This window comes from Dermacentor variabilis, chromosome 5 (assembly GCF_050947875.1).
Source record: "Dermacentor variabilis isolate Ectoservices chromosome 5, ASM5094787v1, whole genome shotgun sequence".
NCBI lineage: Eukaryota > Metazoa > Arthropoda > Arachnida > Ixodida > Ixodidae > Dermacentor > Dermacentor variabilis.
In genome coordinates this window covers 175,492,297-175,519,310 of record NC_134572.1, presented here as the reverse complement: position 1 = coordinate 175,519,310, position 27,014 = coordinate 175,492,297, and the positions used below count along the sequence as shown (strand labels likewise).

The window sequence follows — 27,014 nt, the reverse complement described above, 5'->3', positions numbered from 1 at the left end:
GTACGTGTTTAAGAGGGAAGAAATTGTTAATGAAAAATTTACAAAAGGCTACAAGAAATTTTCCTTAGTGTTACTTTCGCAGCAGAATATTCAGAAATGCACTAGTTCGAAAGACGATGACTGTCTCGCCGATTAACTGAACCGCAGAGCAGAAGCCAAGAGACGGTACTTCTGCCGGCGTTTTACTACTGATAGCATGTGTAGAACAGCTGCATGCAGACGTGTCTACGCCGAGTGGTCTGGCATTCAGTGTAAAGAATAAAAAGCAACTGTATTCAGTATCTGCGATCAACTTATGCAGCCTCGTCACTATGCGCGTTCCGATGAACTGCACCCGAAACGAATCGTTAAAACACCGCTTCGAAGGCACTTTGAGCATGGCGACCTGGGTATGAAGCACATCAGACGACGTGCACTGATCCGCAGCTGTTTTCTTGTGGGCATGAGCGGCAGTGAACGTTCTGTTCATTCATATTACTAAAACCCACGCCGATTAAAAAAAAAAAAAATGTGCTCAACGAGTGAACATTGCGACAACCAAGCTGACATTCAAAATATCAAGAAAAAGAACTGTGTGGGACCATGAACTTTGAATGCCGTCCCGATCGCGGGCGCGATGGACGGCCGGGATTTGGTCTTCACAAAAACGCGACTTCGCCCGAGCGAGACCCGCTCTTCCTTGATGAACTTCGGGCCCAACGATCCGCACTCTTACGTGGGACAAAGTATAGCGCGTCGCATTGGGGGACTCCGGGTTCGTTAACGTTCTTTCGTCTAAGTACAGGGGTGTTTTCGCATTTCGTTCCCATCGAAATGCGGCCGCCGTAGCCGAGATTCGATCCCGCGACTTCGTGCTTAGCAGCCCAACACCACAGCCACTAAGCAACCACGGCGGGTAGCACTTCACGATTAAACACATTGACACCGGTAAGCTTTCCATTGCACTAAAAGGAAATAAAAGAAATGGGTACAGTGAAAATTGGTTGTTACTCCCTTTAATTAAAAACGTGCGGCAATCAATGACGGTGATTTTGTTTCATCAGGAAATAAACGTACGTAATATCTATACGAAAGTAACACTAAGGGAAATTTCTTCTAGCCTTTTGTGTAACCTTTTATTCACAACTCCTCCCATCTTAAACACGTACAAAATCAGGTCGTGGTTTTGGCACGTAAAACCACGAGACTTAATCATGAAGTAATAACGCGGAAAACTCCGTGGAACATTTTCTTATCAGAATTTTTCGATCTGCAGTGAGGATGTAGTCGTGCACCAGAAGCATGCTGGAAACGGCGATAGGTGAGCGCGATAGTGATTATACGCCGGCATTAGTGGCAGGCAGACGACAACTGTGGCCGTGCTGTAACAAAGCATAATTTTGTTTATCAAGTCGATGTTCCTGGGATCGATGTTTTTCGAATTGTTAAATTATTTCTGCGATAATAGCTACGTGTTTTCGTGGTTTGCTGCTCAACTGCTTTGGTGTTTAGGCAGTCAAAACGAAACCAATTAGATGAAAAATTTAACGGCACCTTTACACGCGATACGGAGTCCAGCGTGTTGTAGCCACGCGTGCGTGTTTGATTGCCGAACTATAGAAGAATGCGCGTGTGCCTAACAATATAGCAACTGCAATTTTAAGCAATAATTATGATGTGCTTGCGGTAATCTTGTAGAATACACCCGAACTACCGAGATTTCAGCACCAGGTCTCGCCATTTACTGGTTTTTTATACTTTCTCTGCTAATTTAAGATCGTAATTCCTATTTAAATCGCGAACAGCATTATGGACTCCATCACTATAAATCGTGGTCATTTAATTTCCATCAACGTGTCACAACACATTCTGGCCACTTGTCAGTCCCTTTAAGACTACAGACAACTGTATACTTATATAGGCTCCTGAAATTTGTAAATTTCACGAACGCTGGTGTGACTTGACATGGCTTCGCGATGTTCGCTCACAACGTAATGCGGACGTTACCGCACTCCCGTGGGCGCCGCCACCACGTTTGGTCACACGCTGAGTGAGTGAGTGAGTGAGTAAGCTTTAATTGGGTCCAGCGAAACGCGATAAAACGCACACCCGTGGCTGATCATTCCACGACGAGACCGACAGGTCTGGCCTGCCGTCCCGATCGCGGGCGCGCTTTGCTTGGTGAACTTGGGGCCCAACGATCCGCACTGTGGGACAAAGTAGCAGCCTCACCACAGGCCGCGCAAGAACAATTCGGGTAAATGTCAGGATTCACCATTTGGACAATGGTGCAGGATGCGGGCTACAAGTTGTTCACCAAGACGCAGTATAGTATACGCACTTTCAGTCTATTTATTAAATCGATAAACTAAATGCACAGGCTGTCGTGCTCTTGGTTCAGTATCGTGTTTCTTTTTTTTTTTTTTTGAAAGGTCATTTCATTGTTTATTTTCTATACGTGATCAACGTGAATGTGTCCATTGCGCTAGATCTCTTTATGCCGCGGTCCGAGTACAAAACATCCCATGTTTCGAAGCTTTGTAGTAGCATGCAGAAAATGCGTGTTATCGTTTGCGTTGAAGCTCGTGACCAAACGTTTATCTTCGAACATCCTTACTTAACATATATGTAAACCACTTATTGGCGACATACCGTCTAGCGAATGCGCGCTCACATCTACTACGTGACTGTGAGGCTCAGCGAGTTTCTTAGAACGGGGCCGAACGTTAATGGAGGCCAGAAAATGAGTATTTACGAGCGTGAACGAGTGTTTAGTAAATTTGCGGTGCTATCTGTCCATCGAATATATTCTGGAGAGCTCTACCTTAATCGCGAAATTGTTTTGCCACAACAGAACGTTAGTTAGACTACGATAACGGTTCGACATTTTATACCGTGGTTGTGGAGCAAAGACGAAGGGCGAGGAAAACCAAAGAAGACGGCGGCTGCGCACAGAGTCAGCAGAACGCCCGACCAACTTTTAGCACGCATGACGGCGCGCCCGCTGGGTTCGAGATTGCGAGCCCAGGTATACGAGCGCGGCCGCACAAATGCGCAGACTTGTCGCTTTTCGTATGAGTGGCGACGTGTGTGCGATTGACCAGCGCCTCCCTTTTTGCCGGAGCTGGCCGCTTGCACGCTCCACGAGGCCGTGAACGAATGCGTACGCGCAGACCTGCATGAATGCGGGATCAAAAAAACAAAAATCGTGGGCCATTCTTGGCAGCATCGGATACCCAGGCCAACACAATGGATCTGGTCAACTGCGACACCGCAGTCATTGCAACGGGAAAAATCCACTGAACTGGGTGCCTTTAAAGAGGAATACTTAATCGGTTCAAACTTACTACGTATTCCTTAAAGAAGTCAATTTTCGTTAATTTCACGGTTATACGGAATGATTATTAAAAGAGAAAATGTCCCAAGTTTCATATATTACATTTCGTGCAGAAACCCAGCCCCGGTATACGTCAGTATGACGTCATGGATTTGGAAGTAATTTGGACCGTCGTGAGTGAGGTCTTGGGAGCTTCCTAAGTTCAGTCTTTAGCTCCTTTAGAATAAGAGGTGGTCCGTTACCGACAAAGATGAACCGTGCACGAGCAGACGCTGTCAAAACCTGTGACGTCACTGCGAGCGGTTTTGTGCGACACTGCGTGTCTATATATCTTCAAGGCAGCGGGCGCTCCACCTCGACCCCCCCCCCCCCCCCCCGTCGTTCTTCTGAAGTGGTTGTGCTGGGCTTCAAACATCCACTGCCGACCTTCAAAGCTACGGGAAACTGCCGACCCTTTTCCGTAAATCGAACAGAGGAGCCCGGGGGCAACGAGCGCCACGACGAAACCACTGACAGCCTTCCAAGTTCCACCAACTGCTGACCCCTTTTCCGTGGAGACCGGTGGTAGGCAGCGTGGACTGCGACGGAAGAGGAAGGCGACGCGGTTGACGGCAGCACTCGCCTCGTTCCTGCCGGCGATGGGTCGCCAGAGGGATTTAAGGCAGAGCCAGGCCCTCGGTTAGGAGTCGCCACCAGACGCACCGTCGCTCTGGTGCGCACTTCGGCGCCAATACTTGCATGCTATTATTACCTGCTATTTGCGCATATTGCATAAAGCTTTTCGTCTCCTCTTCGTGTGCTCCAAGAGACCGTCTCTCGTCGTGCTCGACCCCGAGTCGCAATAGCGGGCACGGGAACGTGACGTCGTCGCCGCCCGACTTTGGTTCTTTTCTCGCTCGCCGAGCCTCTCGTGGCGGTGGCATTCTTGTCATTGTTGTAGCAGGGTCACTTGCAGCGCAAGTTATTTTTCTCTTTAGTGTCCCTTTAAAGGGACACTAAAGGCAAATACTAAATCGACGTGGATCGTTTAAATACCATTCCAGAAACCTCGCAACGCTTGTGTCGTGCCAAGAAAATACTCAGTTTACCAGAAAATTGCATCTAAAGGGCCCGTATACCTTTACCGCAATTCAAATCTCCCGCCACCCAACCTTGCACAGTTTGTGCGAGTTTCGCGAGCCAGCAAAACCAGTGCAGCACTACGCGATAACGAAAATATTGAAACGCGAAAGCGTGGGCGGGGCTGAGTCGAGCGAAAAAGAAACCTTTCGACCGCCCACGTCGTTGTATAAGGTAATTTCAGTTAGTTCTTTTTTCTAAAGATGAAATAGAACTGGACAAGCTAGCATTTTATTTCGTCTTACAATACAAGTATGTTTTTTGCAACGAGTGGTTGAGTACTAGTGACAGAATTTAACTGCGAAGTACTTTCGTCATCGGGAGAGTCTCTAATCATGTCCTGCATTTACCTCATTTTCTCGATTATTAAGGCTATGTTCGCGATAATATTCACGCCTTAGAGATTCTCCAGCACTAATCTATCACTTTAGCTTGAGTTAATATTTGCCTTTCGTGTCCCTTTAAGAGGAAGCTTTAGCTCGTCCGCTCCTATCTAAATACATGTAAACGAAGAATTCCTTTTTCTCGGCAACCACTGCACCAAATTTCACAAGGTTTGTTGCATTTAAAAGAAAAACTTAAAATATAGTGACTGTTCATTCCGAATTTTTGAATTAGGTCGTCAATTTTTTATTAAAATTGGCAAAAGTCGCAAATTTTTAGAAAACGAAACTATCAAGTTTACAACTCCGTAAATCAGCAGTGAAAAATTATAACACAATTATGTGAGTCGCGTCGAATAGTACATGTAAAGCGGACAAAATTGCTATGTCACATATGAATCTAAAAGAAAATTAGTAATATGGAAACACAGCTTCTGCAGAACACTTGTAGACAACGTAACATAATAACGTAAGATGCAAATTGACATATCGAATTTGTCTGCTTTGAATGATCTAATGGATGCCGTTTATGGAACCCCGATATCTGTTCTTGATGCAGAGGTATTAATGTGTAAACTTCGTGCTTCTATTTTTCTCTAACGTTCTAAATTTTGAAAAATATTTAAGCAGAATTGAGGCCCAAAATCGTAATTCCGCTTCGAACAGTCGTTAGAATCTAACTTTCTCTCTTAAATGCAACAAATTTAATTAAAATCGGTCCAGTGGTTATCTCAGAAAAACGTTTTTGCGTTTTACACGTATTTGAATAGGCCGCGTCGGAGTTGGACCCGAGCTAAAGCTTCCTCTTAACAGCTGTTGGTGTGTCGTTGCACTTAGTGAGACACAAGTTCACGGGAAAACTGAGGCTCTAAGTCATGGGAAGTGGCCGAGCGAGGCATGTGTCTCTGGCTGCCAGCGACGTTTCGACAAGAACACCTGTCTTCGTCAGGAAGTTGTGGTTCTGACGAAGAGGGTAGTCTCCTCGTCGATACGTTGCCTGCATCCCACGAAGGAACTCGTAGTAAGCGAAGTCCCCGTGAACCCATTTCCTTCGCTTTATTTTTCTCTCGGAATGTCGGCCTAACACGCGACCTCTGAGGCGCAGCGAGAATGTTTGGTTCCCGCTATAGTTTTTAATCTATGCACGCTTGTTGGGCCTTCCTGCCCTGACCCTATAGCTCTGCGCGCAGAGCGCGTGCGCTGAAACCTACCGCGCGCTCTCACGCCACGATGAAGTGTTGGGCCGACTCGTTTGGCTTCGACCGCATTGCGCAGTGCTCCGTCCTGTAGTTCTCGCCACGCGGCAACCTTAGGCACGCCTTTGGTGGACCGTGTTAAATCACGTGCAGGTAGCTGTTACAAGATCGATAGAACGTAGTGGCATGGCTTCATGAAAACACTGGGCGCAGTTCGCGTTTTCGTGACGCGACGAGCGCGATGTGTAAACTATTCCCCTGTTATTCTCGTTCACTTATTCCGAGTTGCGCTAAATGTCTACAAAGCGTCGTGAAAAGACTTGATTCGCCCATACCTGCACCCTCGTGAGCGTGTTTTTGTTGCAGATTCATTGTCGTGGCATTCGTATTGTGACCGGGCTTGTTCCAGACGACATGTCCCGTCCGCAGGCAGTCGGTGTCTACCTGTACGCTCGAAGAGTCTCTCTCTCTCTCTCTCTCTCTCTCTATATATATATATATATATATATATATATCCCCACCTCGTGCCGAGCCACCACGTGTTGTGGCAGCTGTGCAGTCCTTTCGAGGCGTGCAATATATAGGACTCCATTAGCTTCCGGGCGTCCTGAGACCTGCGTGGCGTGTTTTTTTTTTTCGTGGGCCGACGCCTCGGGTGGAACGATATAGAGCTTCTGTGGTGGAGCAGCGCGTTGCAGTGAAATTGCTGGTGCGAACTGCGCTCCCTCCACTGGCCCGCCACTGGCCGATGCGTGGCAGAAGCTCCGGCGGACGTCTTCGGAGCACCGGCGGCGGCTGTGCAGTGTCGGAAGTGATTACAGGGCACCCGTTGCGGCAGCCACCGGACGCTGTGATTCCACCGCGTGACCGACACGATGGAACGTTCCTTGTCCTGTGACCGACTCTGTGGAAGGATGTCCATGCGCCGGCTAAGGTCTCTGCCTTTCATTGAAGGGTTCTCTCTCTCACTCTGTAGAACGCAGATATTATATTAACCGTATATGCTCTTTTTTTATGCGCTTCTTGACAATTTATGGTGCAACTTTCATGCTTCTTCTCCTTATTGTGTGCGTGCATGTGTGTGTGTGTGCGTGTGCGTGCGTGCGCGCGTGCGCGCGCGCCATATCGCGTCTTTTGCGCGGTCGCAGGACTGCTCAGGTGGTGACGGCGGTGCACGGCTTGGTTGGGGAGCGAGGCGTTCGGTGCCTGAGCATCGCTGAGATTTTATTGGCACTGATAACAAGCAGAAGCAGCTCGCGATCACGCGAAAGGCTGCTAGAAGCCACTACGGCAGGCTGTCGGCGCCACACCCGAAGTTGACTCCTGGCTATGCGTGCGAGCTCACGTTATATACCAGTGCGGCTTCCGTTTCCAGCACAGCTTTCGGCGGAAGGCGTCGCACGTGTTTTCATTGCGGTGCGTGTCGTTTCGTAGCCCGCGAGGTTCCGCTGCTTTGTCCTCGCTCCTTTCTCGAGCGCCACACAGACGACATCTGTTAGCAGCGACATGTCTACAGCGGCCGAAAACATGCGACAAAGCGCGCAACCTGCACTAGATTAGCACGCTAACCATGCCTGGGTCGCCGCTTATAGGCAATCCACTTCTTTTTTTTTTTTCGCTCTTGCGTGCGCGCACGTGCATATAATTATATTTAGTCGGATCGGCGCGCGCGTTGCTGCATGCGCACACTTGCCGGCGCAGCTGTCGCGGTGCGATTCCCGGTTCCCGTCCGTCGCCATTCGTGCGGCGCGGCGGACCGGGTGGCGTTTCGTGTTTTGCGAGCCGCTGCCGACGACGCGCCGAGCCAGCGACGGTCGGCTCGCGCGAAGGGCTCCGTCCCGTTTGTGCTTTGGACGGACAGTCTACGCTGCAGCCGCCTTTTATATACGCGACGATGGGGGAACCGACTCTTTACGCCGGCGCGGCCGATTCGTTTGACTGTGAAGGGCGGTCGCTGTTGCGAGAGCGTTTTGGGACGAAAAGAAGGCAGGGGCATCGTCGTAACTGTCTCGCGTTGACATGGAGACGAACACGAACGACAAGGCCAACTAACTCCCGCTTTTGCATTCAGAAACCCACCGATGCTCACTCCTGAATGGGGTTTTTCCAAAATGCGCGTCCTCGTTGGTTCGTTCGTACGTTTGCGTCTGTGCGTGAGAGAGAAAAAGAGGGAGAAACGCACACTTTAATATATTCTCAGCAGGCACTTCTTCGTGTTTGGCGAGTTCTCTTTTGGGCTTGGAAAACATATGTAGCACGCACTGAGCAACAGAAAGCAGAATCGGCAATATTTTCGCGATGGTCCCCAAATTCCTCGTCGACACTTATTTTTGCTCCCATGCTTGCACTGCAGAGTATTGGGAGACAGCTCTTGCCGTACCGCGTTCCTCCAGCGAAAGCGCATGCCCGTTGGTTTCGACAGCGCAACAGCAACCGCCGTTACACGTCGCTTGGAACCCGCGAGACGCAGCTGCTGCTGCTGCGCGCCACGCACGCGGGGTGAACGTTCCCGTGGCGCTTCCGTCGAGCCCCGTCGCGTCGTTCCTGCACGCCTTGCGACGGTGCCAGCGACGTCTCGCGCCGAGCCAACACCACCTACAGGTAGCACAAGGCCCTTTCACGCCGATCCATGACGTGATCTTACCTCGCCCGACTGCCATAAGAATCTTATGGGCTTCCTCCCAAGTATAGGCAACGGGGATTTTGACGTCACCGCGTTCACCCCGCCAGCCTTGTCAGTGGAAATTTCGGGCCAGGCAGCGCGATGTCATGGATCCGAGTGAAAAGGCCTTGTGCTATCTATCTATGGGTGCTTTTGGCTTAGCGTGCTGTCGAATGGACAGAGTCGCCGATTACTGGGAAATCATGTTCCCGTCGATATATATGCTGGTGTTAACTGTACATAACAATGCTTCGCTCAACGTTTGCATTTAATCGCAGCATAAATTATGTGCGAGCGGAGTTGGGTGAAATGATTAACGGCTTGCTCGTCTACTGAGAGTGAGAACACCGCGCTATAGTCTTCCTACAGTTTCAAGTTGTGCCACGAATGCCTGTTAATTATGCCAGCCACTTTTTTTTTTTCCTGACAGACCAGCAGAAATGGTAACGTTTCCTTTTTTTTTTTCGTTAGGTGAATTACGCTTCTAGAATGACAATAATCATAAGGTCACTCACACTGCGAATCGAGTCTTGGTGATTGAGCCAGGAAAAAAAAAAGATCCAAACAACGGAAGATGGGTGGCGATGCTACCATAAAGTTCTTGCGCCGACTGTTTATCGTGACGTGATGGGTTTTGACAGCGCCTGCTCACAAACTATTTAGTCTTCCTTTCATATTTGTTTTTCTTGTTGTTCGGGAGCACCGAATTCCAAACCAAAGACCGAAACGCAGCAAGTCCTGCGAACATACCGAGCGGAAGAACTGCCCGAATACGAAGAAAGGCTCCGAAACGCATAACATACCACACGCGACGTATACGCACCGGTGATGTGCATGGTTTGGGTGCGAAATCCTCTGAAAGGAAGTTTCGCCTTCGTACTCTCTACATTTCATAATTTACTTCTTTTTGTTTTCAATTACATTGCTCGAAATAGGCCTCTCAAAACTTGGTTACCGGTGTGCGATTTAGTTGAAAGGCGCAGCAGGGCGCTACATGCCATTTACTGCGCACGTAGCGATAGCTCTTCGGGAAGGTGAAAAAGAAACGCTTCAGGTTGTGGTGCTCTCGCTCTCTCTCTTGCTGTTTAGTTTTGGAATCTGGAAGCTTATGTCGTAGCTCGCGGTACGTTCCATATGGGAGGAAGCGGCCGGGCCGAAGGCGCAAGTATTGTGGCTACGAAGAAATGCTTCGTTAGCTTTGCAGGCGCTGGTGTAACTATAGCTGGTAAATATGTAACGTGCATTTGGCAAACCGGCCATAAATGAGCCACGGGGCACGTTTCGTAATCGCTTCGGGTGGACTGTCCCTTCTTCGGAAGAGAAGTCTCGCGTGCGGCCTTTTCTCTCTTCGCTCGCATGTACTCCCGTGTTTTCGATCGTTCAGCCGTAAAGCATTTACGACAGCGTCGCGCTGGTTGCAGTGTCGCATTCCTATCGCAATTCTGCAGCGGCGCAATGCGACCGGCAGCTTGTTTTCGTGCGCGGTATCCGCCGTCTTTCCAACGGGGCGTTTTTTTTTTTTTCTTTTCGTCCGTCTCGCCGCTTTTCGACCATTTTTAGCTGGCGACGGAGCGGTTCGCTGCGCCCATCTGCGTCACGCGCCGGCGTCGTCTGTCGCGGGGGTGGGCGTGTGGGCTGCGGCCGTGGTCGCCCACCCTTTCCTCTCGACGTCGCTGCTGTCGGAGAGATGGCGCGCGCGGCGACCGTTGTACAGCGATGAGGCGGCGGACTGGCCTCACTTTGATGGCGGATAATTCGATATGCCTTCTAACTCGAGCGTCTTTAAGAATCCACGCGGGTGCGCATCGTTTTACGGCGTGAGCCATATATGTATAGGAAGGTTGTCAGGATGGGGGGCTCAATCCCATCGCTCGTGATCCGTTGTCAAGATTGGAGTCCGGCATGAATTCGAAGGTAGCTGGCCCATGCCGTCGTCCAACTTATCCACGCTGAGGACGTTGATGAAGGGAAGGACTGCTTCTCATCGAGAACGAGGAATATGGGTTTATTTACAGTATTTATATCAGTCTAACATGACTGCTTGAGAGAGAGTCTCAGTCCAACATGACTGCTTAAGAAAAGTGTGTCGAGCATCCGCACAACAGCAGTTTTTAAACACTCGGTCCTCCCGCGATACAAGTTGACGCGAACGTTCGTTTAGTCATCGCAAACTAGCCGCCTCACCGCAGGACGGTTTACACACACACATGCACACACACACGTGTTCACGGTCCGAAACCGACACCACACGAATTTCATAGAACTCGGAGCCGCTCCGGGTAGCGCGTTGTCTTGCGTCTTGGTCGGTGCGTGGGAAGGAGCCTCCGTCGGCGTTCCCGCGGCAGCTTCCCCGCCCGTAGGAGATCAGGTCTGCGTTGTCGTGAAGCCCACAAAGCCTGCTTCGTCGAACTCCTTCAGTCACAACGCATCCTAGCTGAAGCGACGGAGAACGCGTGGAGGATGCGCGTATTGATACCGACACAAAGTCCACTTAGCCACGCCGTGGCTAGAGGTTGGCGGCGGCATTCCAAGATGAGGTTGCCACCGCTGGAGTAGCTGGCTGGCAAACTTGCACTGCAGCTGGCCGTTCTTAACAAGGTCTTTTTCGAAATTTTATTCGTTAAACAATTTGGAGCTTGAACAGCGCACTGCCCGCAATGATTCAATGGTTGGGAATATCAATCAATCAATCAATCAATCAATCAATCAATCAATCAATCAATCAATCAATCAAATCAATCAATCGAATATTTATAAGTTGTATTTATTGATGCGCGAAATAGAGTATTTACCATCGATTCACGGCCTGAAGGCGGAAAGCGAAAGCGCCTGCTTACTTATAGTGTATAGGTTGCACATTAAAGAAGAACCCCAGGTTGTATCAATTATTCCGGAGGCCCTCTATATTGTATGGCGCCTCCCGCATAACCCGCGTCTTCTTGCTTTGTGGCGCCATATAAAACCGGTCACTCAGTTCGACAAGGGCGGAATCGACCAGTCGGGTGACTTCGTAGGCATCACGACTTGCGCGAACGTGAAAGCAAGCTTTGCGCGAACGCCAACCAAAGCGGTATGTAGGCAGAAATCACTTCAACATGTGCACTGAACGAAAGAAACGGAAAAACGCATAAGCCGTTCCGAGTCGGTCGCTTGCAGCGGGGATATAACTTTCTGCAATGGTGACATATACCGCGTAAGAATGTTGTTCGTTGTCTTCAAAACCGCAACAATCCTCCGAGGAATGGCCCCTCGTTATCGTACACCTCTTCTGCATATACCGCGATGAATGGCGCGCTCGTGTGGGAGGAGGACTTTCGAGCGGCCCTCTATATGGATGCCGTGTTCGCGTTTCTTATTCTTTTTTTTCTCGTCACGCATCGCTTGTGCGCGACGCCCTTGGAGCCTGAACGGGATCGCCGGCCCACATCTGTGTGTTTGTGTGTATATAGCTACGCACACACACTCACACATAGGCGAGCAGCGCCTTTCCAGAAGCGAGAGGGAGAGATGCGCGCACTCGTCGATCGTTGTGTACGAACGACGGCCGGCACCGATCCCCCTCGAGATGCCCTTTAGCTGCGCACGTGCCCCGGATGATACACTGGCGCGCCGGGGATTATGAGCGCGCAATGTGGAATGTCTGGCTCACTTGGGGCAAAGCGTATATACACTGAATTGCCCAACAAGACGTGGGATTAGCCGAGACGTATACACACCGCGTCCGAATTCTGGCAAACGGCTTATATGCGCTTTTTTACAATGCCTTCGCTTTTTAAGGACTATTATGCGAACACCTTCGGTGTTCTTGCTCACAAGTATCGCGAGCTACGTGAAATGTATACGCGTTACCTCTGCTAGTACATATTAACGATGTTATTCTCGTGTGAACTGGTATACTTCGCCCGTTCTTTTACTTGCTTTGCTTCTGTCGTATTATTTTCTTTTCTTTCTTTTCTTTCTTTCCCCGGTGTTTCACCTGGTTTTCACGCAGTTGGCACTAGCTGCCTGTAGAGGCAACAGGGATCCCGTCAACCTAGCATATGACCAGCTTTTTATCCCTCTTTCCCGCATTCCTCGGAATCCGCAAAGAAATGCTGATAAACACGCAAACGTAACTTAGCAGTAGTCAGTAGAAAAGTATATGACGCTGCAGTGTCTCGTCCTCCGTACACGTTTCTCGCGCGTGCGCTGTTTGTCCTTCGTTCTTAGCCCCGTATTCACAAACAAACCTTATCTTAACGCTATAAGACGCCCCTTTATAAGGCTAACGAAAGCGTAAGGTCGACAAAAGGCCGACGTGTCTTTCAGAAACCTGCTTTATTGCGTGAAGAAAATGCGGCCTTATCAAAGGCGTCGTTGTCGTCCTAAGAGCATGGTAGCGAGGCCATGTATTTTTGTTCGCTTCAGTCGTTGGTTTGTTTAAACGAAAGCACTTGCTTGCTGCTTAAAACAACAAATGTAAAAAGCTGCATGCAGGTTTGCGAGCTTTAGAAGCTGCGCCGTCTCTCGTCTGGCAACACGTTTCGCTTTTTTCTTTGTTTCGCTGTCTCTTCGTGTTGCTGCAGTATGGTTAGTTCTGCTGCAGCTGACAAGCGCGAATTAAAGGGACAGGTTGTTTTAGACTGATAAAGTTCCCTTTCGAAACTGCGTTCTCGTTAATTTCGCGGTAATAGTTCGAGTGTAGGCTAGCAAAAAATAAAATAAATTAAGGCAATACTTATTCATTTGCTCTCTCTCTCTCTCTCTCTCTCTCTGTGTCTCTCTTCCTTTTTTATTTTATTTTCTACCGAAATCCCGGCACCTATACGTCAGTACAACACACTGGTCGATGCAGAGATGAAGAGCGGATGACACAATGGGGGGACTACTGTATTAAAACCGAGCAAAGAGTTCCAAGCAACTCAACCCCAAAGAAATGAAAAAAAAAAAAAAGAACCTGACCGTATAATTTCGGCTCACAGGTATCTCAACATTACAGCGGTCTCTTTATGGAATAGCGCATTGTAGTTCACGGATTGATGCACTTGATTTTCTTTGATTTAGCCATTCGGTATGTGCCAGTGGAAGTACGTGTGCCCATTCTTGGCCAGTCCTACAGAATTGGTATGTGCCACTGTGACTCAAGAGCTGCACACGTAATCGCTAAATGTTGCGAGATGTGTGTCGTGCTCCACGCGTGTACACACACACACACACACCTGCCATGGCGGTTCTTATTCCCTCGACAAGCGCCGTCCTGACATTGCTGCACGTCTCGCGCACGTGCAGTCGCCATGAGTGTCGTGCTATTTCGGCTTAGCCTGTGAGCGGCGTAGTGCCTAAGCATAAAAAAAAAAACACCGTGAGACGAAAGTAAACATTGTCCGAGGTTTGCATACAACGAAAGTATTCAACTAATTTCTGGGGTTTTACGCTCCAAAACCGCGATCTTGCTATGAGGCACGCCGTAGTGGGGTGCACCGGATTAACCTTGACCAGCTGGGTACCTTTAACGTGCACCCAATGCACGGCACACGTGCGTTTTTGCATTTCGACCTGCGGCTGGTCAATGAATGTAAACACACTTGTTAGTTGCATTTGATTTAGTACACGGCGTTTCACTGAAGCTTCGCATGGATTCGAACGTGTGCCTTGGAGTTGCATAATATTTTTTTTATGTGATTAGCATTCTTTGCCTACTTCAGGCGTTTTTTAGCCTCTCCATCCGTCCGTCCCTCCGTCCGTCCGTCCGTGCGTTTACGCCGACCCCACGGCCCAAGCTGTCTTCCAGCTTGAGCCTAGCTTCTGGTCGTGATGCCGGGATAGTCGGTCGGTCCATCGCCGTCATTCCACATTCGTCATCTGACTCTCCGCATGGCGTCGTTGTTACGCCCCCTACGACGACTCAGTGGTCCAAGTTGTCTAATAGTTCTTGCCACTATAAGTATGTGCTCGTGGTCGTTGCACCGTCGTCATTCAGTCTGTCATCAGACTCTCGTTATGCGGTCGTCGTCACCCCTTCGTCGTTTCACGTACGGTTGTCATGTATTAGTTATCATACCGACGTCGTTCCATCGTTGTCACTTCAGGTTTGTCATTCCACTCTTTTCATGCCGTCGTCGGCACTGCAGAAACTTCATACTATCCTCGTCGTGCCGCCGTCCTCATACTGCATCCGTCATACCATCGACGCCATTCCTCATTTGCCATTCCATCGTAGTTATACTGTCGTCATTCAATCCTTATATTCGGCCGCCGTCGTCAACGTACCGTCGTCATTGTGTTCTCGTCCTGCCGCCGTGGTTCTGCCATCGCCACCACTCCACCTTCGTTATCCGTCTCTCGTCATACCGTTGTCGTCGCACCATCGTCGCAATACCGTCATCGTTGCCGTCATTTTAACATCTCCCTCCGGCACTCTCCTTTCCGACGTCGTTAGGCCATCGTCGTCAAGCAGGTTTTCATACTATTGTTCTCATGCCGTCATGGTCACACAGTCGTTTTACCATCGTCATCAGTTCAGTAATATCATATCTTAGTCGTCATTCCGCTGTCGTCTTACAGCCTTCGTCGTTGCGTAGACGTCATTCGATTTTCGTCAATCTATGGTAATCATGCTATCATCCTTCAATCGTGGTCATGCTACCATTGTAATGGGATTGTCGTCATTACGTCGTCATCAAATAAATAGTCGCTGTCGTGTATCCGTTCTCATACCGTCGTCTTCGTGCCGTCGTGCTCGCGTCAGTCCAGCTTCGTCATCGGGTTGCCACCATACCGTCGTCGTCACGACGTTGTCGTTTACCAGCGTCATCATTTCAGAAACGTCATCTCATTATTGTCGTGCCTTCATCGTCGTTCCGCCTTTGTCGTTCCATCGATGTCATTTCTTCATCCGCATTCCATCGTGGTCTTGCAGTCGTCGCCATGCCGTCATGCTCACGAGTGACCTTCGGAAGCCAGCGCCATATGGCAAAGTGGCGCGATACCGGAGGCTGTGTATGTCAGCTGAAAGAATGGTAGCCTCAGAAGAACCACTATACAGATTGAAAATAATATGACTTCAGCAACAGTGTGTGTCGCTTCATTGCTTCAATGCTAATCGCTTTACCGTCGACAGTCATCGTCGGTTGGGTTCTGGCGTAAATTTTTCGAGTGAGCGCGTTTAATGAAACTGATCGCGAGATATGCGCCTCGCGTCCACGTGACTTGCAGTCGTTTCATCGCATCGTCGCTCGTTCATGCGTGCGCTATAGAGTGTCGACTTTCAGGACCAGCAGCGTATACGTCGCGTCTTCGTTTGTCCGAGCGTAAAGGGAAGCGGGGATTTGCATACTCCAACATAATTTTGGCGGCGCCTGTAACCAATGGCGTGCTTTCGACGCTGTCGCGGTGTGGCGTTCGCTCAGGGCGGCGCCGCGCGTGGGCCTGAATGACGTCTTCGCCCTAAGCGTGGGGATCGATGCGGCGGGACTTCTGGTAACAACGACACTGTGCGTGCACGCCTTTTCCGAGTTGTTGAACCGCGCGGGGCTCGGGACTGGTTTGCATTTTTGGAGTGCGCATGGCTCATTCGGCAACTCTAACTGCGACCGTCGAGGCTGACGACGTAGGCGCGCACGTTCACGTGTTGCGAAACCAATTGTGCTCGAGCAAAATAAAGTGCATCTACACCGTCGTCGCTGACCCAGCCTGGAGAGAGAGAGAGAGAGAGAGAGAGAGAGAGAGAGAGAGAGAGAGAGAGAGAGAGAGAGATCTACAGAAAGGCAGAGAAGTCGACCTGAGCTATAACTTGACCTGGCCTGCTACTCTACACTGGGGAAAAGGGACGGGGAGGAAAACGGCTGGTAAATGATGATGATTATCATATGAGGAGGAGGTGCGTATATAGGCAATAATATTATACTGTTAGGTGGTTTTCACTTGGCCGGCATTAATTGGCCGACACTTTCATAAGGACAGATGGAGGTTTCGAGTTGGGTGACCAGCTTTTGGAGCTAGCTTTCTCTTTAGGCCTAACTCAGGCAGGGACAGATTATACAAGATTCTGTGAGACGAAGTCATCAATATTCGATTTAATTTTTCTGTCAAATTCTCTAATACCATATCTGAAAATATGTAAAATTGGGGATGGTCGTTCGGACTATAAAATGGTGCAAGTATTTCTAAGCTTAGGACCTCAACCACATCCATGTGCCCTTCATAAAACATTTTTCAAATTTTCCTCTGCTAATGATGTTGGTGTGTTACACTTTTTAGAGCGTTCATTCGACCATTTTGTTCATCTCTTTGAGTCGATTGCTAGTACAGATGATTTATGGGACTACTATGTTGCAACGGTCATGGATTGTATTAAAAATTACACACCAAAGTGCTATAAAAGAATTAAAAGGAAAAATCCTTGGATTAGATCCAACCCCCGATAAGAAGATCTCAGTTCAACGCATGAGCCAAGACCTGAAATGCCTTATGAAAGAATGTAAAGACAAGTTTTATAATGTGACACTTAAGAAGTTCCTTGAAGAAGCGTCGCAGAAGTTGTGGCGTTATATCAACCCATCCACAACGCCGTTATCCTCAGAATCCAGCAGTATACTGCTGCAATGCGAGCTGATAATTTGAATGCTTGCTTTACATCCGTTTTTACTAAAGGTAATGGTCACACATCTCATGTAGCCAACACACCTGCTGGACCACCTATTGCAGACATTGAAATCAAGGAACAAGGTGTTTTAAATCTCTTGCTGAATATTGATGTTAAGAAGAGCCCTGGTCCTGACGGCATTCCAAATGAGTTTTTGCGTAGATATGCAGAATGGAACGCTAAATACCTAACTAAAAATTTTCAGTCCTCTGTTGTTGGTGGTGGCTCCTTGATGCAAGCGTTAGGTCAAGACAACTGCTGTAGGTCGTACCACGAATAAATGTAGGTGATCCATCATTGAGCGCATTTAGTCCCTGACTACACGTGAAGTCGGCCAAATGTTTGCCACGAGAATTCAACAAAGTGCTACCCCACAGGGGATGGGGTGCGTTAAAGTCACTAATCAGAGACATCAGGGGCGAGTAGTCGATCCTCGCTCTTGGGTGGATGTATCATCCGATCACTGTGAACGTGCGCCATCTGTGTGTTATGGTAAGGCATACGTAATCATTAGTAGTATGCGTTGGGACGTCATGTCTGAAGTGCACCAGATCGTGGCGTATACAAACTAATACTTTGCTTGAGGTTTGGTCGTTACGAAACCATGTCTGGACATATCGGGAAATACGGAAAGAAGAATCCATACCATGTCCACAGATAACGATAACAGGAAATTGGTACTTAAATACCCGCTGTCGGAAATCCGAGAAACGACCACGTAGACCTCGGGCATTCCATTGCATAACCAGCGATTGGCGCATCCGTTCTTCAAACATCATCGCCATACTTGCTTACTGAAGAACCACTAGAAGTGGTTCCAGCACTTCGAGTAGCTTCACGGCAGCCTTGGCAGCCGGGGTATTTATGCCGAAAATAATCCTGTGCATGGAGCCCATCAAATTTTTGAACATACTCTTGACATCAACATTATCCGTCTTTTCATTCTCTTCCGTACGTGTAGAAGCGGTGCATAAGGGTGTTCCCGCAGGCCTTGGCGGTAACGAGGGCCACTGAGTCTCCGATGTTTTTTGGGCCGATGAAGAGTGGCCTCGCACTTACGTAGAATACAAAGGCTTTGAGGCACGTGTTTCTTCATTCCTCAGACGAGAAAGGGGCGGAAGCTGCACTTGAGCCGTTGATCTTTCTATGCGAGGAGGGCTGCGGTCGCGTTGACGTGGGTGTCGTGAAAGGCGTCTGCGCTGGCGGATAGCCCTTGTCCTGTGTGTGGAATGAGCTCTAGCCATCGTCTTCAGGATATCAATTTCATTCCTGATCTTTGGGAACTCTTTTGACGTTGCGTCGTGGGCACCAGAAAAATTTGGGCAGTTTGCAGCAGCGTTGCAATTGCTGTCTCCATGAGGTTCACCACATCGTTTGCACGTTACTGCATCCTTGCAAACTGCGATATTCAACCTTGACGCATGTTGGCAAAGTTTCCGACTCAAACACTAGTTTCACACATCGGGATCGTCCAAAACGGTGAAAGCTGAGAGAGCTGGAGCCGATGATGATAGTAATTGCGAGGTCAGTATCTGTAATTTCAATGTCCACGTCGTAGATGACGCCTGTCGTCGCTTCCTTGCCGTATGTGGAGAATGCGCGAACAGGGATGCTTCCCAACTGAGTGATGTTTTTCAGTGTTTCCAGTATTGTCGGTTGTTGCGTTTCGCCTGCGACACGCGGTTTTGCCGGCGCGACTGCGGCGGGGCGGCAGACATTTTGGCCCGTTCGGCGTCGCCGCAACGCTCCCCGCCAGGCGTTTCCAGGCGTTTCCAGGCGCGACTGCGGCGGGGCGGCAGACATTTTGGCCCGTTCGGCGACTGCCGCCCCGCCGCAGTCGCGCCGGCAAAACCGCGTGTCGCAGGCGAAACGCAACAGACCGCCCCGCCGGGGGAAGGAGATCCCGATGGACAGGGGACTGCATCCGCTGTCCGGAGGGATGTCGCTCGATGATGCTCATAACCGAAGTCGGGCGTCCCTCGACGTTTCTTGAGCGCAGCGCACAGAGAAGGCCTCGTTCTCTCGTTCAGGTTCGCACGGGACACTGCAAAGTGACTTCGGGAGAGTTCACACTTTTGTTCTCGTTCCCGGCAAGCGTTAGAACTACGCTGAAACTCAACCGCTCAGTCAGCAAGCACGGCACAACCCTCACTAAGCCCTGCCAGGCTCTTTCCCCTTTTTATACCACTGCCTAGTTCCTTACAGTAGTCTAGCATCACTCAGAACGCGTCCACAAATTGGAAAATTGCACTAGAAAGCATATCATCACTTTGAAACACTAAACAAAAGCAATATGTTAAAAAAAATCCTGCCTCAGGAAGAAAAACATCAGTAACCAACAATTTTGAGGCTGATTCCTACGTTAGGGGCTTCGACTTAAGCCATCGGCGTTACCGTTGAGACTCCCCTTTTTGTAACGCACCTCAAAGGAATATTGTTGTAAAGCGAGGCTCCAGCGCAGGAGGCGGCCATTTTTGGGAGAGATGGTCTGCAGCCATTGGAGAGGGCAGTGATCCGTCTCAATGATAAACCTCGAGCCGGCTAGATAGCATGACAATTTCTGAACGGCCCACACGAGACATGCACACTCTTTCTCGGTGGCGCTATACGCCTGCTCACGACTGGTCAGCTTACGACTAGCATACAGGACGGGGTGTTCTACTTCTCCCTTTTCCCGTTGGCACAGTACAACGCCCATGCCTCGCTCACTAGCATCGCACTGAACAATGAACCCTTTTGTATAGTCTGGCGATCGTAGCACAGGCTGGTTTGTTAGGGCACTCTTTAGGGCGCTAAAAGCTCTTTCCTTTGTCTCGTCCCAGACGACTGTTTGAGGCTCTGACTTTCTTAGAGCATCCGTCAGGGGAGCCGCGATATCAGAGTACCTGGGGATGTACCTCTGATAGTAGCCGGCGACACCTAAGAACGACTGAATATCGGTCTTTGTGCGCGGTTGCGGAAAGTCTCGCACAGCGGCCACTTTTATTTCAGAGGGGCGGCGACGACCCTGACCAATCACGTGACCGAGGTAGACAACCTCGGCCTGTGCTAACTGGCACTTAGGAGCCTTTACTGTCAAGCCCGCTTCGCGCAGGCGGGTTAGCACTGCCCGCAAGTGTGCCATATGCTCAGACCAGGATGCGGAGAATATCGCTACGTCGTCTAGATACGGTAAAGCGAATTCTTGCTGTCCCCGCAACACTTTATCCATGAGGCTTGAAAAACAGTATGGCGCGTTCTTCAAACCAAAACTCAACACTTTAGGACGGAATGTTCCCATTGGTGAAATGAACGCCGCATACCTACTAGCCTCTTCTGTAAGTGGAACCTGCCAATAACCCCTGACAAGATCTAGGGTGGAAATAAACTGAGCGCTACTAACTTTCTCAAGGCGCTCCTCGATGTTAGGGATCGGATAAATTTGATCCTTAGTGATGGAATTAAGCCTGCGGTAGTCGACGCAAGGACGAGGTTCCTTGCCCGGTACCTCAACTAAAATCAAAGGGGAGGTATAATCACTCTCACCTGCCTCAATAACACCGAGCTGTAGCATTTTCTTTACCTCAGCCTCCATAATATCGCTCTGGCGGGGTGACACCCGATACGCCTTGGATCGTACTGGCTCTGGGGAGGTAAGTTCTATATCATGAGTAAGTACAGAAGTCCTACCAGGCCTCTCAGAGAACAGACCTTGAAACTCTTGTAATAGCTGGTGTAGTTCGGTTTTCTGCTCGGGCGACAGCGGTGCTTTACTGATAAGGTCACTAATGACTTGACCGGTGTCTTCCCTGTTCGTCACTGAGCCTAGTCCCGGAAGCTCGACCGGAAGCTCTTCAGGAACGTTTACCATCATGCACACCACTGCTTCCCTTTGTCTATAAGGTTTGAGCAGATTACAGTGGTAAACTTGCTGTGCTTTCCGCTTTCCTGGCAGACTTACCACGTAGTTAACGTCCGACAGTTTCTGAACAATTCGTGCTGGGCCCTCCCACTGCACGTCTAGTTTGTTGTTTAGCGATGTGCGCAATATCATGACCTCATCGCCCACCTCAAAACGACGGGCCCTGGCTGTCCGATCATAATAAACCTTGGCCCTCTGCTGGGCCTTTGTCATTGCTTCACCTGACAACTCCTGTGCCCTTCTTAAGCGTTCGAGGAGCTTAAGTACGTACTCCACCACGACTGGGTCGTCGCCCCTGCCTTCCCACGATTCTCGAAGCATGCGAAGCGGAGACCGAAGCGAGCGACCGTACACCAGTTCAGCTGGCGAAAACCCCGTAGCTGCATGCGGCGCGGTCCTTAATGCAAACATCACCCCAGGCAGACACAGCTCCCAGTCAGTTCGATGTTCAAAACACAACGCTCTCAACACGCGCTTCATGACGGAGTGGAGCTTCTCAACGGAATTCGACTGTGGGTGGTACACTGAGCTGTGTAGCAGCTTTACCCCACACCTTTCGAGAAAAGTTGTCGTCAAAGCGCTAGTAAACACTGTGCCCTGATCTGATTGGATTTCCGCAGGAAAACCAACTCGCGCAAATATGGACAGTAGTGCATTGACTATCTCAACTGAGCTGAGTTCTTTAAGCGGCACTGCTTCAGGGAACTTTGTCGCTGGGCAGATCACAGTCAAAATGTGTCTGTACCCCGTGGCTGTTACCGGCAGAGGTCCCACTGTATCAATAACGAGCCGTCTAAAAGGCTCCGTAATGATAGGTACCAATTTCAACGGCGCCCTCGATTTGTCCCCTGGTTTGCCCACCCGCTGACAGGTGTCACATGACCTCACGAAGTGGTCTGCGTCCCGAAAACACCCTGGCCAATAGTACTCTTGCAAGAGACGGTCCTTAGTTTTCTTAACTCCTAGGTGTCCGGACCACGAACCCCCGTGTGACAAGCGCAACAGATCCTGACGATAGCATTGAGGCACGATCAGCTGATCGAACTCCACTCTTCGGCGGTCTAGATACTTCCGGTACAGGACTCCACCTCTTTCCACAAAACGCGCAGTTTTCCTGGCGATACCTTCTTTGACATTGCAGCGCACGTTTTCCAGGCTGCCATCCTTTTTTTGCTCGGCTATCAAAGCCGACCGGCTGACTTTTAGCAACCTATTAAGTCCGTCTGACGTAGGCGCGATGAGCAAATCTGTAGATAGCTCTTCTAACTTTCCCTTATCGGGCATTTCCTCTCCAGTATCTGGCGCCTTCAACGCTACAGACTCAATTTTATTCAGTTCGGGCGTGCTCTGAATATCAGCTTGCTGCGCCTCTGACCCTTTTTCGTTGTTTGATAACGTCGGCCCCGCAACTACCGCCTTTGCAGCGAGCTCCCGAACCTTCGATCTGGTTAAGGCCTGAACACTAGCTTCACCAAACAAAAGCCCCTTCTCGCGCAGGAGGTGATCGGACCTGTTTGAAAATAGGTACGGGTACTGGGGTGGCAGCATAGATGACACTGCCGCCTCCGTCTCAAGCGCTCCGAAAGGTCCTTCAATAAGCACCTTTGCTACTGGCAGACACACGCTATGAGCTTCCACGGCTTGCTTGATCCATGCGCACTCGCCCGTGAACATATGGGGTTCTACGTAAGACGGGTGAACTACATCCATCGTAGCTGCGGAATCGCGAAGCACTCGGCACTCTTTCCCGTTCACGAGGAGGTCTCGCATGTAAGGCTCGAGAAGCTTCATGTTCTCGTCAGTGCTGCCTATTGAAAAAAACACAACTTTTGGTGTTGTTTCCGGACACTGCGCCGAAAAGTGACCCGGCTTCTGGCACGTATAACAAACGCGCGCTTGCCTCATCTCGAACCGCTTTCTGCGTTCGGCTTCGGCTGCCGCCGTCTCCTTAGGTTCGGTCGCACTGCTTCCACTCGCATCCGCACTACGCGTGTTCCCCTTTGCTCTCATGGGTGTGAACTTCGGCCTCTCAAACTTCAAGCCAAATTCACCCTTTTGACCGTCCTTAGCTCCGCGAGCCCGACGCGTCACAAACTCCTCGGCTAGCTCAGCGGCTTTAGCCACCGTACAAACGTCTGGCCTATCCAAGACCCAGTATCGCACGTTCTCCGGTAACCGACTATAAAACTGTTCTAGCCCGAAGCACTGCAGAACTTTATCGTGGTCACCAAACGCTTTCTCTTCTTTGAGCCACTCCTGCATGTTCGACATAAGCCTATACGCAAACTCTGTATATGACTCACTTTTGCCTTTCTCATTTTCCCGAAACTTCCGACGGAACGCCTCCGCAGACAGCCGGTACTTTTTTAGAAGACTCGATTTCACTGTGTCGAAATCCTTTGCCTCCTCTCTATCCAAGCGAGCGACTACGTCGGCCGCCTCGCCGGGTAACAAAGTGAGCAAGCGCTGTGGCCACGTTTCCCGAGAGAACCCCTGCTTCTCGCACGTTCGCTCAAAGTTAACCAGGAACAAAGCAATGTCCTCTCCAAGCTTAAACGGCCGCATCAGGTCAGTCATTTTGAACAATACGCGTTCTCCTGCACCGTGTGCCTGACTTCCATTACGAGCGCGTTCCATCTCTACCTCAAGACGCTTCATTTCCAAAGCGTGTTGACGGTCACGCTCTTGTTGCTCTCGCTCTTTCTGTTCTTTACGTTCACGCTCTTCTTTTTCTTTCTGTTCTTTACGTTCACGCTCTTCTTTTTCTTTTTGCTCTTTAAGTTCGCGCTCCTGTCTTTTTGCATTCTCCCTCTCCTCAATGGTCTCAAGGCATTCCGACAGCTCGTCATCCTCAGCCTCTAACTCAAGAATAGCCTTTAGCAGTTCAGGTTTTCTTAGTTTGTCTGAGACATCCAGACCCAACTCTCTTGCAAGCTCCAACAATTTCGGTTTGCGCAACGACTTCAAATCCATGGCTGCTCTGAATGCTGCTTTCTCTACTGCTTACTATTGTCTTGCCGCAAACTAACCCGGCAGCAACGACAACCACAATTACCAGCTCTGTTTCTGACACTAACAAAAGCCTGGCAAAGCTCAGAAGAAGAAAGTCCCGCACTCACCAAACCTCGCAGCCAAGAGTCCAGCGCAGTCGTTCCGCTGCAGGCAACCAGTCATCACACAGGGCTCGTTGCACTGCTCCCGGATCGTCGTTGAGCTGCTCAGCATACAGTCAACTGCATCTCTTCGCTGCTGGCCTCCGTTGTCGCGATCTCACCGCTGGCAGACAGTTGTTTGGATCCCACCGATGGCATCGGTTGTTGGGAACTCGGCGCTGACGCCCGTGGTTGTACCTGGGTCGCAAGCCCCAAGGGTAGCGTTGGCCTGGCGGCCTGGGGTACAACTGGAAGCATCCGAAGGTCCCGGCAAAGCATGAGTCGACTGGTAACAACAAAACAACTTGTTTTGTTGTTACCAGTCGACTCATGCTTTGTTTTGTTGTTACCAGTCGACTCATGCTTTGCCGGGACCTTCGGATGCTTCCAGTTGTACCCCAGGCCGCCAGGCCAACGCTACCCTTGGGGCTTGCGACCCAGGTACAACCACGGGCGTCAGCGCCGAGTTCCCAACAACCGATGCCATCGGTGGGATCCAAACACGGTGTATTGACTTCCACCGAGGGGATGTTCTTTCGAGCGTTTATACATATTGCTTCAACTTGACCATTGGCAGTTCGTTCGAAATATTCCGACAGGCTGTGCCTATTCAGTGAGGTTATCTGTTGTCGTTGTTGGTACGTATGCAGTAGTGTATGACTGCTTGCCACTTGCCTTTTTCGTCATCTGACGACTGGTCGGTGATGTGCTTCTTAATCTTTCTCTTCAGACGTCGGCTTGACACCAAGGTAAAATCGCTGTCCGAGCCCATATCTTCGGTGGAGGAGCCATCAGATGACTCAACCGGGACGCTGCTGCGGTCGAAGCGGTCACTCACGTCGGTGGCATAACGAACTGGCCGTTCAGAGAGCAGTTGCTGGGCGGCGTTTGGTTCACCGTTGCGGAGGACGACGTCCCCCAGTTTTCTTGTCATTGATTGCAGAAATCGCAGCAAATAAAATAGAAAATGCAGAGAACTCGAAGCTGCTCGCTTCAGCTTCAGAGAACACCGCCTAGCTTCAAGAAAACAGCGCAGACGCGATTGAACAGACGACCCGACGCTTTTCGTCTGCTCACCCGTTCGCGTCTTCTTCGCTGTTCTCAAGTATGGAACCTAGCCAAGTGTGGCCGAAGCCAACATCTTATACAGAGTTTTCGTTCTCCACATGCTCGTCGTACTTTACACCTATACATAGTATGCATGTGACGTCACATTCGCTGCTGTCGTCTGCTTTCGCTACCTTCCGCCATCTTGTGGTACCTTATCAACAGGCGCGCGCATAGGCCTATACGTTCCCCACCATGGCGCTGCCGTAAACCGGAAGTCGCGGAGTATCGTTGAATGACGTACGTGCATACTATGTATAGGACTTCGCACTCAGGTGTCTGTAATTAGTAGGAATGCTGCATGTGTCTTCCGGGCAGCCTGGCGGCTGTTCATAATTGAGCTCTCAGCTTGTGCTATTCGCGTTTGCTGCGTTGCGAAAGCCATTTCCTACATGATATCGTGCGTTCCCTGCTCTTCTAACGTTCGCGCGCTATCGTTGGGAGACCTCGCAGAAAAAAAAAAGGGGCTGAGGGCACCTTTGTGTGCGTGAAGAAGGCGAACCCCGGCCTTGAAATGCGCGCGCACAATATATATATATATATATATATATATATATATATATATATATAGTTGCGAAGCCATGCTTTGCAGTTGTTGCTCGTGGTAATTATCACACTAACAATGAGTTAAATAAAAGAACGAGTGTTTTTCATTTTATGCACTCTATATATATATATACAGCTGCGCTGGAAGGGCGCCTTATCGCGCGTCGCAGGATCTTGAGTCTCGCGTTACCTCTTTGCGCCGCCGGAGGGAAATACGCACCGGCTACGCGCATGCACGCACGCACACACGGAAGCCGTGGCGGACGGCGGCGCGTGCAGATTCTGCGACATCCGGGCGCTTACGTGCCCAGCTGCATGCGCCGGGCTTCTTCGAGCAGTGATGCAGTGTATCGTGTGCACGTAACGTATACATCTGCTGGCCCTGTCTGAGCCACTTTTTGCACGCGGCTGCGAATCCGCGGCGGCGGATTCGCCGCTGCAGGAAACACTGCATCATTCGATCGCTGGGGCACTTTGAGCTGCGCTGGAAAAGGAAAAAAAAAAAAAAAGAATGCTGCGGGAACTGTCGAAGGTGATCGCCAAAGTAAACGAATAGCTCGCGCGGATCACAGCTAAGTGAAACGGACGCTTTTGCAATAACTTCCGCAGTATACACTGCCGAAGTCGACATCGGTGTTTGCACGATGGCTTCCCGTGTGCATATCTTGGTACACGGCGCGACAGCGAGACCTGACGACGACGGAATGACGACGACTGAGGTGATGGCAGTCGCGACGGCGGCTGCAGCGTGCGCGGCGATGGCATGACAACTGCCGCGCACTCGCGCTATCTTCTCAGCTCGTTGACTCCGCGAAAACCGTACACCCCTAGATCATTCACTTTGAAATGGTGAAGATACCGAGCGCCGACTGTTGAGTGGGTCTAGCGAAGCTGTTGGTCTCCGAGCGGTTTTCCCATTAGCGCAGCAGTGTGTAACCTCTAGTCCGTAATAAAAGACGCACCGACGATGGCCGATGCTACGCTAGAAATGCGTCGACCGTACGTTCCA

General features: G+C 50.0%; 1 protein-coding gene across 1 annotated transcript in view; it reads left to right on the top strand.

Annotated features, from left to right (window-relative positions):
* LOC142583353 (centaurin-gamma-1A-like) overlaps positions 1-25,335 on the top strand; it is a 28,459-nt gene extending 3,124 nt beyond the window's left edge. The window contains exon 2 of the mRNA XM_075693778.1: positions 25,083-25,335. Within this exon, the coding sequence (XP_075549893.1) occupies positions 25,083-25,105 (23 nt within the window). The 3' untranslated portion in view covers positions 25,106-25,335. The remainder of the gene's footprint in view (positions 1-25,082) is intronic.
* Positions 25,336-27,014: the final 1,679 nt, after the last annotated feature.